This window comes from Gymnoscopelus braueri, assembly GCF_963280865.1.
Source record: "Gymnoscopelus braueri genome assembly, chromosome: 13".
In the NCBI taxonomy this organism is placed as follows: Eukaryota; Metazoa; Chordata; class Actinopteri; order Myctophiformes; family Myctophidae; genus Gymnoscopelus; species Gymnoscopelus braueri.
In genome coordinates this window covers 53,229,918-53,247,450 of record NC_137615.1, presented here as the reverse complement: position 1 = coordinate 53,247,450, position 17,533 = coordinate 53,229,918, and the positions used below count along the sequence as shown (strand labels likewise).

Here is a 17,533-nt window from a genome sequence, read left to right as displayed (position 1 = left end):
CCCCCATATATTTTCATGATAAAAAAGTGCGTATCGTATCGATATCGTATCGTATCGTTTCGTGAAATGTGAAAATCGGCACACCCCTAGTGTGTGTATATAGATATACCGTATATATATATAATTATATATACCGTATATCTAGGTGTGCCCTGGGATTTTTTGGCTATGCCAGGTGTGCCTTGGCACAAAAAAGGTTGATAGACACTGGCCTACTCCACCCTGACAAGCATTCCAAGTGCTTGTCAGGGTGGGGGTCCCCAGTTCAAATGTGATTATTTTGGGGGGTCATGGCCTGAGGTTGAGAACCACTGGTCTAGAGGGAGGGTGGGTCGAGCGTGGACTGCGGACATCACAAACACGTAACATAGGAACTTGCGAGGCGCACCGTTGCAATAGATACACACACACACACACACACACACACACACACACACACACACACACACACACACACACACACACACACACACACACACACACACACACACACACACACACACACACACACACACACACACACACACACACACAAACACGCATAAACAAACAAACAACCATGTGCACACATACAGTAAATGTACACACACATACATGTACATAGATATGTGTAATGCACACATACTGTGGGCAAAGCCTTTATCACACTTACATTATCAATACTGTGGATTAAAGAGACATACCTTGGTGGCTCTGCCAGGTCAACTGTCATATAACCCATTAAGACTTCTACAAATGCCTTCTAAATCAGGAGTTTTCGAACTGTTTTCAAGAAAAGATTTTTCAAAAATGTTCAAAATTAGCAGATGTACAAGCTCGCGGCACAGAGTGACGCACTGTGAGCTTGTAGATCTGCTATTTTTGAATAGCCAACGCTAAAATCTAATATGACACAGATGACTTTCCCGGTTTTAATTGGATAACTTGGAATAAAAGATGTACCAGGTACTCTGACCTCTAATGACACTTTAGGGCAGTGGTTCTCAAACCTTTTCATGTCAAGGACCTCCAAATTAATATGTATTCGGCTTCGGACCCCCATCTAAAAATGTTTTGTGCCAGGGACCCCTAGAATTCTTTTCAAAATTATTCAAACTTGAACATCACCACATTCTGTCCACCAAACATTTCCGATATTTAAAGAAATAAAATAAAAAATAGCAGATGTACACGCTCACAGCACGGCAAGAAGTGATGTGCTGTGAGCTTTTTGAATAGCCAATAGATAAATGGATAAAGTGGTTAAAATGATTGTGATGCTATTTGTTAACTACTTTTGCTTGGGACCCCCTGGAACCCCCCCAAGGACCCCTGGGGGTCCTTGGACCCCCACTGACAACCACTGCTTTAGGGTATGGTTATTGTGCTGACTGCACTGTGGACACTGTCACTGTTTTTTTGCATTGCACTGATTGTACTGATTGCATGGATTGACATCAAGTCTTTATTTGTTTTGGGGCAGGATACTGTGAGGACACTGTAACCTGTTGTTGTTTTTCTGCATAGTGCAGGATAGTTGTATAGGAGTATACTTTTGTATACTGTTGCTCTTTATTGATGGTGCTTCTCTTTGTTATTTCTTGTCTTAAGTATTGCTGTATCTGTCAGTACTTTCCTTACTTTGTTTCTGTAACTTGGTAACTGTAACTGCTGTCTGTCTGACCCTCTCCATGTACTATACCTTGCCTGAGTATGACTTACTGCCGCCAGGTAGGAGATGTAGGGTCCCTGCATGGAGCTATAATAGGTTCAAGTACTCCTTTGTCCCTCTGTCGATCTGACTCCTCAATGGACTCCTTGTGGAGTCAGACAGCAGGGTAAGGTTCTGAGGTGGTGCTATAGGTGTTGCTCTTGTTGCACTAGGTATGTTGGCTGGGGTGATAAATTATGCTGAAGGGTGATGCATAGATGACTGTTAGGGTTGTCTCTGTGTGACTTATTATTTTGTACAGATTTTTTTTTTTTACTTTAATTTTATCCCACGATTTTGTAACCCTTATTTTTCACCCGGTGCCAGTTGCCAGTTTTCTAAGTGATCCTGGGCGCTACACTCCCCTCACCAGCCTAGGGAGGCCAGGGCTGAGCTCATGCCTCCTTCAATGCATGAGAGCCAACTGACCTTCTTGTCACCTGACAGGGGGGAGTTTCCCTGGTTGGACGTAGCGCGTGGAAGGAACACGTTATTCCTACCAGTTCTCTTCTCCTCCATCAGGCGCCCCGGCTGTCATGGGGGAGGCGGTATAGCGACCAGGATTACTACATGTTTTTGTGAGGGTATTAACTACCCTGAGAGACACGGGGAGAACATGCAAACCCCACACAGAGTAGGCCCTTTCACCAACACCACCTAGGGTATGGGCGCTGATGACGAGGAGGAGAAGACACGCCCCCAGCGCCCACAGCGTCCCCAGCGGGAATTGAACCCAGGACCTTTTAGCTGTGAGGCGACAGCGCTACCGACTGCGCCAACGTGCCTCCTTGTACTGTATTGTATTGTATTGTAATGTATTGCATTGTGTATGTATGCTGCTGGTCCGTGTTTCCAAGACAAATTTCTAAAAAGGGAGACAAAATAAGTAACCTTGAACCTTGATTTCTCCGGGTCAACTGATTACAGTCCATCCTGTCGTATAGTCTTTTGACATTTCCTATGATGTTGTAAGCACATGTAAGGCCAAAGGTACAGAATGCATGCCTGCACTGTACTTTCCCAAAGGCTTACACCATTACAACCACTTCTGCTTTTTTTTACTTATTTGGTCAAACAGCTGTTTGATTCAGTAATCTCTTTCTCTTGCCTCACACCCTGGCATTTAAGCAATACATAGCATTCAGCGTTAAGCAGCAAAAAGGGGCTTTACAGGGAAAGATCAGGAAGAGTGAAGAGGTCAGAGGTCACATCTGTACATACTGATATTTATCTTTACCTTTTACTTACTGTTGTTGATATTCTTAATTATCAATGTCTGTGTTTTTTCATAAATTAACGCCCTACTTGATCATACTACAGCGTCACACAAAAGCATAAAAAATAGCAGATCCGCAAGCTCAAAACACGACGCAAAGCGACTCGTTTCGAGCTTGTCGTGCGTAGCAGCATCTCAATGGCAGCACTGCTCTGATGTTCAAAGAATGTGACATTTCTTGAACAAGGAGCCGTGACCCCCCCCCCCCCCGTGACCCCCCTGACACACACACACACACACACACACACACACACACACACACACACACACACACACACGGATTTCCCTGAAATAAAGGTTTCAATCAATCAATCACACACACAAACGCACACACACACACACACACACACACACACACACACACACACACACACACACACACACACACACACACACACACACACACACACACACACACACACACACACACACACAATATATATACCATCACTCCTGAAATACAGTATGACTGTGACGACACCTCTTCCTCTCTGGTCACTCACATCCGCTCTCGGGGTCAAACGAGTGTTGATGGCTCGTTCGGTCACCTGTTGTCCCCGTCGTCAAGATACAGGGGCCGTCAATCGATGTGTGGTTGGCATCGTGATCCTCAGTCCATGGAGCGGTTTCAGTTCGCTCTGCTCCTCTCTCTCTCTCTGATTGCCTATTCGCCTGTCTCTCATTGACGCCATGTCGCAGGTTAAGGTACCTGTGACCTGGCTGTGTTCCGGGCAGCCTCCCACCATGGACGAGGTCCCACAGCAGGTGGTCAGTGGCTATAAACTGGCCCTTCACCGGCCGGATGTCCCTGCCTCCCCCCGGACCCTCGCCTGTGGTAGCTGCCCTGATTCTGGCTAGGCCGAAGTGCATGTTACCCTTCTCCTTTATTTTATTTATTTCACCTTTATTTTACCAGGAATAGTCCCATTGCGATTAAAAGTCCTGGCCACAACAGCAGCACACAAGGTTTCACATAAAAACTAGAAAACGTGCTCATTGGTGCACAGGTCTCCACCAGGTCAGGTAGGTTATTGTGGGCCAGCAATGTTCGGAATTCGCCAATCAGGATGGAATATAAAAATCAAGAGATCAAGATCAAGACGGATCCGTCTTGATCACTTGACTATAGAGATAATGTGTACCGATTTGCGTGATGTTTGGACAAGAATCAGCCTCCTGGTGGTGAACCAAACATGATCAGTAAGCTGACCCAAAGAGATGATCAACTTCTGGGTGTCCAAAGGTCAAAGTGACACGGTCAAGGTCTAAACCAAGTACAAAAGTGTGGATTTTCATGAAGCTGACCAGTAATCTGTCCTGAATATGTGATTATGCACTGTTGTTTTAAAATTACATTTACATTTAAAATATTGTTTTATATGTAAATACATTACATAATATGTCATATGTAAGGACAAAATCTATTTACGGTAGATCTGCACCAAATGTATGCAAATCACTCTTCCAAAAAAAAGGTAAGTTCGAACAGATCTGAATGTAATGAAGAAGTTATATGACGAGCTCATCACAAGAACTGTAACATCTTTCTCAGCCCCCCCCCACCTCTCTCTCTCTCTCTCTCTCTCTCTCTCTCTCTCTCTCTCTCTCTCTCTCTCTCTCTCTCTCTCGCTCTCTCTCTTTCTCTCTCTGTCTCTGTCTCTCTCTCTCTCTCTCTCTCTCTCTCTCAGCAGTAGCTATTAGTTCAGTGTAAAGAGGAATTAGAAGGTTGTTCAGAGTAGTTCATCTCAGGACAGGATGAGTCTCACCCTGCCCTGTGTTCTCCTCTGTGAGTATAATACTATTATTACTACTATAGCTCTGATATATCAACCTTATTAGTAGTAACTATTATATCTCTAATATTACCAATAGCTATATTGAAGTAGTTTTAATATTTGAACATTTAAATGTAGAAACGTATCTATGTTACCTAGGGGTTCTATGTTCCCCGCTTACAACCCTAAACCTAACACTAACATTAACCCCTTTGGTAAGCGGGAACATTTAAACAACAACATTTTGTTCTCGTTATATCTTTCAGTGCTGAGTGTGATCTCCTGTGGACACGGTCAAGGTGAAGATTTATTTAATATTTCATATTTTTTATTCACTTAGTAAAGATCATATTTACACACTTCATAATTTTAGTTCTTACATATTTTTATGTCAGTGCAACTCATTCAGTGCCAATGACGTTGCCGACGTCACGTTTTTCATAAGCCCAGAGTGCCAATGACATCTCCGACGTCATGAAAAAATATATATATATATTTTATTTATTATTATTATTATTTATTTTTTAAAGGTTCAGAACCGAAGATATGATGATTTGAAGATTTGCTGCTCCATTCACTTCTTGTTTAACTTCTTACTGAAAAAGGCTGTATCTCGGCTCCTAAGCACATTTTTTTTACAATGTATTTTTGATAAAGCCAGAAATATTTTTGGCACTGAATAGGAGCACTTCACCCATTTTCAACATTGTAGTGTTTCTCAACGGGGGTGGTACCACCCCCCAGGGGGTGCTCAGAGAACTTTGGGAGCGCTGGAAGCAATAGGCTATATTTTTTTAATGGGGGGTGCTGAGGTGCTCTTGGGGGGCATCAGTTTAATATATCCACATGCACATTTGCTTCATTTCATTCTAGACTTCCTTTCATTTACATTAGTTGCACATTTTCTATTGGGGATGATGATGGTAAGATATGGCATATGTAGCTGTATGGTACATTTCTAAGGGTTGAATGGGGTTTGTACAGGTGGAAGGATGCATGGGAAGGATACTAAAGACTGCTAAAGCCCAATCTATACAAACATTTCTACAACTTGACGATGACGATGCAATGCCCTGTTTGACTTGTACAGTAGGTGTGATCTTTCATGTTGTGTTGGATCTTTACGGCAAATGACACGTCACTGTCATACATGCTACTGCCATATGTAGTTACAATGGATGGTTGGAACATAACGCTATAGTCACCATGCTAAACTGTGACAAATACACAAAGATTTATCAAGTCCAGCTGTGTACTGAGCATTCATGGTTTTACTACCATTGCGTGCGTTTCTGTGTGTGCGCACGGTGTGTGTGTGTGTGTGTGTGTGTGTGTGTGTGTGTGTGTGTGTGTGTGTGTGTGTCTGTGTGTGTGTGTGTGTGTGTGTGTGTGTGTGTGTGTGTGTGTGTGTGTGTGTGTGTGTGTGTGTGTGTGTCTGTGTGTGTGTGTGTGTGTGTGTGTGTGTGTGTGTGTGTGTGTGTGTGTGTGTGTGTGTGACCGAGAGAGAGAGGCAGCAACGTTCCTTGTCTACCATGATCATTGTTTATTGTGTTCATGTAACAGCCTCATATACATTCAACTCAACGGGCAATGTAAGATACATTTTCAGAGAGAGAGAGAGAGAGAGAGAGAGAGAGAGAGAGAGAGAGAGAGAGAGAGAGAGAGAGAGAGAGAGAGATGAGGTGAGGTACATGGCTGTGGTTGTGACATGGATTCATCATCCAGAGATTGATTGATCAGATTGAGCACAGTCCCTAATTCTATATGTAATGATTGTCTTTTTATTGCTGTTTTCCATAAGGAGACCTCTTAGTGTTTTAAGTTAGAAGAATAAATAATCTGGGTCTCTTCCTTACTTCCTTCACAGGTGTTACCCATGATATTAATCTGTTCCATTTAGTGTAGCACAGTGGTTTTCAAACTTTTACATTTCAAGGACCCCCATAACTGTACAAATGGAACCCCCTCAAGGAACCAATGGGTCCCAGGACCACACTTTGAGACCCACTGGTGTAGCAGAGTGTTTCCAGTCAGTCAACATGAACAATATCAGCACCCTGACTCTGTTTGACCAGAATGGAACAGAGCCTTCATTAGTATCATTGGTAACACCTGTGAAGGAAGTAAGGAAGAGGCCCAATTTCTTTCCAATATGGCTGCTGTGCATAGAGCCTATTGTAGCAGTTGTTGGATGTTTGTTTGTTTGTTTTGCTCCCTGGTAAATAGGCTAATTACATATTAATCACACGCTGACAGTGCAGTTTATAAAATCTGCCCTTTGGCATTTAATTAGTTGTGTTCTATATGATATAAGCAACACAGTAATAAATTGTAATCACCTGAATTGTAATAATAAGAGACCTGGATATTGGATAGGGGGGCACTGGGCCTAAAAAGATTAAGAAACACATGTACAGTATAATTGGTCCTCGCTAATGTGCATTATAAGATGGAACCATTTCTGTCTTCTAACTCAGTTTCTCATTGGAGGGCTGTGGACAGACTATCGATAGGTATTAAACTACAGCCTTTCTCTTCCTGGAAAGTTAGAAGCCATTGTTCTTGCATTGATACAAAAACAATTACGTTTGAAATCTATATTGAAGTTCAGTAGCGTAGACCCACTTTATTTGCCCGTGTTTTTTTTTCCAAAAGGGCCCTTAATATGGATGCATCATATGCAGCAATTTCACTGGTTTAAACAACATTTACAGAAACTGAATAAGATAGCCTACTAGTCTAAAATTAAGGAAACACTCAGAAAACAGCCACAACTGTTCACATTATCATTTTGATCTATATAAGGCTATTAAGAAATTTAAAGGCTTGATATATTAAAGCAAATTTATTTTAAATGCAGCTGAGAAACTTTGGTCAATTTCATTATGTACTTGCATAATACATGGTATTTTGGTCGCAAAAAAAAAACCTAGTAAGTCTACTTTGGATCTGATGGATAGGGTTTGGTGCAGTCCAATTGGAAACACTTGGGACCCTACCTGGTCGTAGTGTTGCCTGGTCCAGTGGTACTGTCATTAAGAATGACTGATGCTGCTACAGCTAAATCCCCTGATCTCAGACGACCGCAACATATTCTCCGCCTCCTCCTCTTAAACACCTTCGGTTTTGGTCAAACTGTCCCCCAACTTGCATGGAAGCAACAGGAGGTTGTTTGTTTATTATTATTCACAATGAATATTTGGATTTGATGAGAACTCCTGTGGTCGCTAGTTTACTGGAGTCGCAGGTCTGATCACTTTCTGTCTTTTTCCTCAGTAGGTTTCACTGTTTTAAAATACTTGCTTAAATATGCACACTTTGCAGCTGTTGCACAGATATCTCTTGTATCCTCTCATTATGTTTTTGAGCTCCTAATTATTTTGTTTCCACAAATTTGATAACAAAGCGGTGAATGAAATCACATGTCGCTTTAGAGCATGGTGGCTGGAATGGAATACACGAACGCTCGTCCCAAAACACGTTCGCCCCGGGTCTAATCCGGCGGCTTCTGTCCGCGAAACGAATGGGGACGAGTGTGTTTTGGCCTTTGGGGGGAGCGTTCCTACAATAATAATAATATATAGGCTACATAGTATATTGGCAATGACAAAAATAAATATAATAGCATATGCCTTTACTGTATATGTAATATAGGCGGCAATTTTGATTTATTAAAAACATAAATTAATGAAACTTAAATTAATGACTGAATCCCCTCCTGGGGAGCCCCCTTTTGCGTGGAAGTACCGTGTATGGGTTCTCATAACCCAACAACCCTATACAAATTACACCACTGTTGAAGTTAACAAACCTACCTGTGTATGGAGTCACACTTTTGATGGCTGGTGATAGGGCATTCCACATGTTGTTGTATATGTATATTCTACTTACTATCACAATAAATACAGAGCTTTAACCTTTTATTTAAAAAAAGGGTTTTGACCAAAAAATAACACTTAAATAATACAGCAAGTGTGAAGTCAATCACATGTTCTGGAGATCTCTGAAAGACAGTCATGCATAATTCCTGGAATTTACACACAGCATTGCCGTACATTAAGACACACTAGACGCGTCGCAATTCAGGGCAATTGCAGAGTGTGGTTGCACCGACGCTAGTCGCGGGTCGCTGTCGCCGGGACTCGAGGAATACGCTGGGAGGAATACCGTCGGAGGCTGTGCCAATTACATTGTCACGTAACTCCTTAGATCACTTGCGTTTCATTTTGAGAGGATTGATCCCCCCAAAATAAGGTTTTTGCATCAAACGGTTACATTCTGAGCATTTGTGGCGCCCCCTATGGATCAAAGTGGAAATTATTTTGGGGATTTGTTGAGTAAACCACCCTCGACATGTGATTAAAATTTGGGATCGATTGGACGTTTTGTTTGTGATTTTTGGCATTTTTGATAAAACGGGCCCCTCCCACTAACCTCGGAAGCCAATTACGGACGAACGGTAAGGACTATCAAAATGCCGTTTGGATATGTTTATCGCATGGGTCCAGAGATCATGTGTACCGATTTTTGTTAGATTTGGACAAAATACATGGGAGGAGGAGCTAAAAGTGTGTTTTGAAGAAAATTCAAAATGGCGGAAAATCTATCCTGACGCGTGGCTATATGGGGAGATGCGTCGTGACCCAAGGAATCCAGGGGAAAAGAAATTTTGATTTTACGACCTACGGTTCAAGAGTTATAGGCCAAAACGTAAAGTGGGCTCTTATAGCGCCACCATGTGGCCGATTCGTGTAATTATTTTTTCAATAATTTCGGACTAAATTATGAACCTCCCCTCCAAATCTGGTAACTCTAGCTCTTACGGTTTCTGAGAAAACAATACTTGAATTTGAGTTTTTTCACTTTTTCATTAAAGTGGATGGGGAAATTTAATGCACTAATAAATCAATATCAATAAAACTATGCAACCAATCTCTTAGCAAAATACAAGCACACGATTCCCGGTGAAGCCGGTCATTTTGACATATGGCACTAAATTGGGAAAAATAAACTGTGGGCTGTGATGCGGTTGAAAATATTGTTTATCTATAATAATAATAAAGTGTGAGGATTACTATAGTCTGGTTGCCCTGTTAGGGCAACCACACTAATTAGACACTGGACCCTTCGCTAAGCCCCACCCACTCCACTCTGTGACTGGTGGTGCGAAGTTAGTAACCCAGGCCTGGCAGCGCCTGGCAAACTTTTCTTCTCACCCATTGACTTTCATGTTAAATGATGGCTTTTCACCTTAAAAATAATCGATCATTTCAGGAGCAAGAGCTTCAAAATCTCTTCTAAATCTAGTCAACAAGGCCTGCAGTAGGCTATGGCACTGGACAAATGTGCATGACATTATTTCAATAAACTAAAAACATGGGAAATGTTAGAGGGAGTAATAGCCATGGATACACGACGGTCGACTGTCACGACCGTCATGGATGAACTTCAACCTGGTGTTTGCACTTTCTCCATTTATGGCCCGTACATCTACATGAACGTTCATATTTCAAATATAAAGTGCTTATCCCATGGCCACGGATGTTACATTTATGTACGGGCTCTCAGAAGTACCCATATCATCCGTATTGTTCAATTAAAAGCATTTTAATCTGATCGGTGGCCATTTTCTCCATGCGCTTTCAACAAAGCCACCCTATCGGTTTGTAGGTGTATTGCACTCTGATACATTATGAGAAAATGGCCACTGATCGGATTAAAATACTTTTTATTGAACAATACAGAATATACGGGTACTTTTGAGAGTCCCGTGCATAATTTCAACATCCGTGGCCATGGGGTAAGCACTTTATATTTGAAATGTACGGATTGTAAATGGAGAAAGTGCAAACACCAGGTTAAAGTTGATCCATGACTAACAGGAGTTTTCATGTACCGCAGGGTAAGACTGCCAGGAGCAGTTAATAAATAGACGAACAAATGAATTAATTCACTTTAACGTGCGGAATCCTAAACAGGCAGCGCTGTGATTCTGAATTTTGTTACGATTACAGTGATTAGTAGCCTATTATTGACACCACCTGGGCGAGTGAGTCGTACTCGTATCGTGTAACTTTCCTGAAGAAGCTGTGTATGTGTTCAACAACACAGCCATTCAGCCTTGTAGTTTAAGTGCAGATTTCAGCTTGGGAAAAGCAGCCTCAAACGGGTTTGGGTACGTGGTTCATAGTCACCATTGCGTTATCATGCTATTCCTATTCTTGCTATTATGTTGCAAATGATTGTGTGTGTGTGGGCGCAATAACATTGACAGCTATGGCAGGTGACGAAAGTTTGCCAGACCTATGCCAGGCTAACAACGGTTGCTAAGCTGGCATTGGACAATCGCTTTTGGGGTGGGGTTTAGCGAAGGGTCCATTGAAAACATGAATTTAATCTTGAAACTCAGTGTAAAATGCTTCTGATGGTTTTATCTGATTTGTTTTCCTTTCTCTTGTTTGTTACGATGTGTGGAAAGGACCCACATGTAGATGTTCAGGACAGGATGAGGAGGTTATCATATTTAGGCTTATGAAACTACCTCATATTGACAATAAGCTACTTGGATGTTGTCACTGTATGGGAGGAAACTGCACAAAACGATAAAAAAAAAAGTATGACGAAACAGAAGTAGTCAATTTGTCCACTTCTGTAAGTTTGAACACGTGACATGTGTGGTCCAGTATCTGGCACACAAAACAAATGCTGCTAAATAGCACTAAAAGTGGTTGTTTGGTTGTAATCATAGGCGGACCTCTTTTGGTGCTACAGTATTATAGAGCAGTGGTTCTCAAACTTTTTAGCCCAAGACCCTAAAGAGAAATTCAACGTTTGCCCCGGACCCATAGTGAAAATAGCAGATCTACAAGCTCACAAAGCATCGCTTCGTGCCGTGTTGTGAGCTTGTAGATCTGCTATTTTATTTATTTATGAAAATTATTAGATTTCTTTCTTTTTATTCATGAAATACTTTTGAACATTTTTGGAATTGTTTTTAATTGATGAAAAGTTGTGATTTTTTTGGTTTAAACTTTTTTTTAATCTTTGAAATAATATATATATATATATATATATTTTTTTTTTTTTTTTTTTCTTTTATATATATTTTTTTTTCTATGTAGGAAACGGAGAAAAAAAGGGGATATTTACTTCCGATCCATAAAAATGGGCCTGTGACCCACAAATGGGTTCCGACCCACTGTTTGGTAAACAGTGCTATATAAAAGTGGCTTGCAATGATTCCAATATTGGAATGGTCAGTATTATGGTTGAAACCCCAAATAATTTAATTAAAATGTTCAACCTTTAATAGTGACAGCTAGTATCAATATACTGTATGAGCTTTGATGTTATCCCTGTGGTATCAATATATGAGCTTTGATGTTATCCCTGTGACAGCTAGTATCAATATATGGGTTTTGATGTTATCTCTAGCTGTGACAGCTAGTATCAATGTATGAGCTTTGATGTTATCCCAGTGGCAGCAGTCCTAGTCCTGGAAAGTTAGCATGCTATAATAGAAGCCATTGTTCTTGCATTAATACAAAATAAAATAAACAATTTGAAATCTTATTTGAAATGACCAAACCTGCCTACCGATGATGTTAGCTGATAGACGGTGACATCTGAGACACAGACCGAGTAGACAAAATGGTAACATATTATAATGATTAAATCATTAGTGAGAACCAATTATATGAAGATATGTTGAAAATGGGTGAAGTGGTCCTTTACATTGACTGTGTCACTTAAGTCAGAATACTGAATCACATTTAAATCAAAGAATATAAAGGATATACTGTACTGTAGTGTGAATTGGAGTCCCGTTGGTCCGACTGGCCCCTTTATAACTAACCCTAACCTCACACTTACTTAACGGATGGAATAATGAGCGGACCCTGAAACATCGATATCAATATCTTCAACAGACAGATTTCATGTTCAGTGATAAACAATGAGAAAATGTGCTTTCCAAACAGGTCGACCCAAGGCTGTTCTGAGTGTGTCTCCTACGTGGTTGAGTCCTGGAGCTTCAGTGACTCTGAGATGTGAAGTTAAAGAATCATCTGCAGACTGGAGGTTCTACTGGTACAGGGCTGTTCTTGGACCAGAAGGCTTCATCAACAACACAGAGCTCTTACCTGATAGCCAAGGGACTGTAGAAGGTTCCTACATCATTCCTGGTCCTACAGGCACAGGAGGATATGTGTGTAGAGCTGGGACCCCTCAGGACCCAGTTAATTACACTGACTTCAGTGACAATCAGTTTGTGTTTTCGGGTGGTGAGTGTGACTCATAATTCATCATTCATAATTCCATTGTATTTATTTAACATTTTATGATCTTTTTATAACTTTTCTTGGGTAAGAAAGGCAAATGTACTGACTCATTTCTAGGAAGGGAAAAATTACATTAACCACTTAAGCCCTATTCCAAATATCGTGAAAATACCAGATCAACATCTCATTAGATTTTGAAAGTTTCTAGAACATTTTCTACATTTCAATACAGCAATATATTGACATTTAAATGAAAATGTACTTTGTAATTTGTATTTTTGAATACTTAAGTAGTTGTGTTTGAATACTTAATTTGTTTTGTACTTTTGAATACTTTTGAGCACTCCAGTACTTGCTTGAGTACAAAAATGACAGTACTCCTGTCATATTTGTACTCAAGTACAAATATATGACAACTTTCACTTGCAGTTGAATAATATTTGACCAGGAGCATCTATGCTCTGACTCAAGTACTGGAGTTGTTCTCTTTGTTTGACCTCTGACTCTGTGTTGTGTTTTAGATCATCATTCTTCAGCTTCTCTCACAGTGAGTCCAGACAGAACTCAACACTTCATCAATGAGTCTGTCTCACTGATCTGTGTGGGAAACTCTACCGGATGGACAGTGAATTATTTCACTGAGGTTGGAGACTGGGAGACTGGGAAAGAGTGTTCATCTACCACGCCGTCTATGACCAGATGCAGTGTCAGCAGCACCTATAACATCAGCAGTGTGTTCTGGTGTCAGTCTAACTCTGGACTGAGAGAGTACAGCAATGCTGTTAACATCACAGTACGCAGTGAGTCCAGTTCCTTCATTCACTACCTTACAATACTGCAGCATTCCATCAACTCATTAAAAACATGCTGTTAATCTGAAATCTGAATCTGATGATGGGTACTCTCTCCTGATTGGCTGACATTTTGCAACCCACCTGAAAATATATTATTTGTTTATTGAAGAGCTGGAGAGATGGGGAGACTACTGCCAGAATATTGTGCCTTAACCTTTTAACAAAATAATTGTTTGAAAAAATATCATTTACCCTACCTTTAAATTAGTCCAGTGTGAATGCTAGCATGTGGACTGTTCTTTTTTTTGTCTTCTTTTTATTCTTGTTTTACAGTTGGTTCTGTCATCCTGGTGAGTCCTGTTCACCCTGTGACTGAGGGACGTTCTGTCACTCTTGAGTGCAAACACAGAACAGACCCGTCACTGTCCAACGTTTCTATAAACAACTTTTATAGAAATGAAGAACTGGTCCAAAATAAAACCAATGGGCAGATGATCATTCCTGCTGTATCTACATTTGATGAGGGGTTTTACAAGTGTTCACATTCTGGAGAAGAATCACCACAGAGCTGGATGGCAGTGACATGTTAGTATACTGACAACTGTGACATATTGTTTAGGATTTAATATTTTTCAAATATTTGCACAATATGCAAATTTTACGCAACACTTTTACTTATTATTTTCTGTCATAGTTATATCTTCTATAGCTGACATTTTGCAACCCACCTGAAAACATATTATTTGTTTATTGAAGAGCTGGAGAGATGGGGAGACTCCTGTTACTGAACAACCACTATCAATGATTACTGCCAGAATATTGTGCCTTAACCTTTTAACAAAAAAACTTTTTTGTTTAACCAAAAAATATCATTTACCCGACCTCTGAATTAGTTCAGTGTGAATGCTAACATGTGGACTGTTCTTTTATTTTTTTTAATACTCATAAATGTTTTTCACTGAATCACTAATCATATACCATTAAACTCTATTTGTAAACTATTACACATAACAGGCTTATACCAGTAGCTGAATCATCTTTTCTTTAGGCATACACAACAGCCTGTCATATTACATGTTAAAACGAGTTGTTCTAATACTAATCTATGTAAATCTATAGATCCTGGATCTACGGTTCCTGAAAACAGTTCTCCACTTAAAGTGGGTCTGATTGTAGGACTTCTGGCTGTGATTCTATTGACCATTGTGCTGCTCCTGCTTTGTAGATACACATCTAAAGGTGAGTATTCTAACAATAAACGTTTAGTTTTAACCAAAAAAGATATCACTTTAACACATATTAAAACCGAGCAGCAACTTCTCAATGAAATAATAATAAATATTATAGCAATTTAAAGGTTCAACTTTTTTTCTTTTATTTGCAGATCAGTGTTGTGTCAGGTAAGTGTTACTAAATATTAGTCATCACCATGACAGCAGTAGATCACATCTTGTTTATACTTCAGTCAATCAATATTTGTCTTTTAACTACAGACCCATTCAGTCTGAGGGAACCAAGCAGGGCTCAGCTGCAGACCAGACGACCAATCCAAGTGGAGCTCCTGGTGATGTGTACAGTTCACTGCAGCACGGTTAGTCTTTGAACCAATCATGAAGTTCTTCTGACAATGAAAACTGATACTTATTTGAATCTAAATCATCGAAAAAAATCTAATTTAACCACTTAAACCCCATATGGTTGAGCGGAGTACCTCAGGGCTCTAACATTCGCAGAAAATAGCAGATCTGGGGGCACGGTGGCGCAGTCGGTAGCGCTGTCGCCTCATAGCAAGAAGGTCCTGGGTTCGATTCCCGCCGGGGACGCTGTGGGCGCTGGGGGCGTGTCTTGTCCTCCGCGTCATCAGCGCCCATACCCTAGGTGGGGTTGGCGAAAGGGCCTACTCTGTGTGGAGTTTGCATGGTCTCCCAGGGTAGGGGGTTACTACCCTCACAAAAACATGTAGTAATCCTGGTCACTATACCGCCTCCCCCATGACAGCCGGGGCGCCTGATGGAGGGGAAAGGAACTGGTTGGAATAACGTGTTCCTTCCACGCGCTACGTCCTACCAGGGAAACTCCCCCCTGGCAGGTGACAAGAAGGTCAGTTGGCTCTCATGCCTGAAGGAAGCATGAGCTCGGCCCTGGCCTCCCCAGGCTGTGGGGGACTGGTGTAGCGCTGGTGTAGGGCTGGTGTAGCGCCCAGGATCACTTAGGAAATTGGCACCGGGTGAAAAAAAAAAGGGTTACAAAAATCGCAGGATAAAAATTATGGGATCGAAAATAGTCAATCTGCTATTTTCTGCGAAAGCCTTCCCCCCGATAGATATGGTTTTAAGGGGTTGATAAATCTATTCTAGAACATAGAATAAAACATGAATCTCTTTCATTGATTTACCATTCATTAAGGACACTTCTGGTGTTCTAATTTCAATATAAATTAATGTAACTAATTTAACTTTTTAACTATACTTAATAAATGAACTATTGATTCTTTAGACATTTAATGTACTTTCTGGAAGTTCAGTTGTGTTCGCTTTTCCTCATTAGCAGAATAATCAACTACATTGAAATAACAATAATAAACTCCATATTAATGCTCATTTGTTTACCTTTAGGCGACAGAAGTGTCTATGAAGAAATCCACCGCCCTGATGAGAATGGTACCCTATTAACTTTTTTAAACATCCAATCAAATTATTTTAATCTAGTTTCATTTGGTGTTATTGTGGAATAATAAATGGTAGGAGAGTCATTTAGTTGCAGGTTCAGATGAATTGGATTTGTTAGAAATGTTTTAGCGCCCCCTGCTGAGCAGAGAAACCTTTCATTGGGTTGAGGGGGCGTGGCTCTCTGTTCATAGGACAGTTTTGTTTATTGTGTGACAGTGACATCACCTTGTTTACATGCTTTAAAGCACACGCACACTTTGGTAGAGGTCGGGGGTTGTTAACTTACCTTCTCCTGATGTAACTAGTGCAAATGAGATACAGTATATTGCTCAGTGTCACAGATGATTAGAAATTAATAATCCAGAAAATAGCATTACGTAGACTTCCATTGTATGATGAAACAGCCCTCAAAGTCACTCTTTTGGCACATAAATGAACACAAACAAAGCTGATTCTGACAGCATCACAAAACCTATAACGTTTGTTTGTTCCGGGTTCCGGGTTTTCTTCCATTCTTCTTCCACCGAAAATGACTCAATTAACAAGAAGCTGCATTGTTATTCAAAACAAACGCCACACTGGGTTTTGTGATGTTACATATTGTCAGAATCAGCTTTGTTTGTGTTCAGCTATGTGCGAAAATGTAATCATACAGGGGCTCTCATTTTGGATTATCTAAAGATAAGATAATCAGAGACAAAATGTCTCTGTACTTATGTGTGTCTGTATTCTGTAATCCACATATCTCAAGAACCGTTCCACCAACTGACTTCAAATTCGATACACGCGGCACAGACGACCCGAGGGAGTGCAGTGCCCGGCCTCGAGTTGGTTGGATAGGCGGTTGTCCAGAACTGCCAGAAAAGGCTCTGGCCGTGGCTCAAATGAGCCAATTGATTGCCATGGCAACCCTTGGTTGCTTGGTTTGCCAAATTCCCCACACCTGTCGCACTCCCCACACCTGTCATTTGATTACTTAGTCAGTACACTTTCCACAGTCAGTTTGCAGTCTTGAGAAATATTCTTCACACATTCTCCACAGACGTTTAC

General features: G+C 40.8%; 1 protein-coding gene across 1 annotated transcript in view; it reads left to right on the top strand.

Moving 5' to 3' along the window:
* The window catches only part of LOC308098650 (uncharacterized protein), a gene marked incomplete at its 5' end in the record, with an annotated part of 43,615 nt that overhangs the window by 22,644 nt on the left and 3,438 nt on the right, over nt 1-17,533 (top strand). The window contains 5 exons of the mRNA XM_080447054.1: nt 14,148-14,399; nt 14,934-15,053; nt 15,199-15,214; nt 15,308-15,405; nt 16,430-16,474. Coding sequence (XP_080303180.1) covers nt 14,148-14,399; nt 14,934-15,053; nt 15,199-15,214; nt 15,308-15,405; nt 16,430-16,474 — 531 coding nt within the window. The remainder of the gene's footprint in view (nt 1-14,147; nt 14,400-14,933; nt 15,054-15,198; nt 15,215-15,307; nt 15,406-16,429; nt 16,475-17,533) is intronic.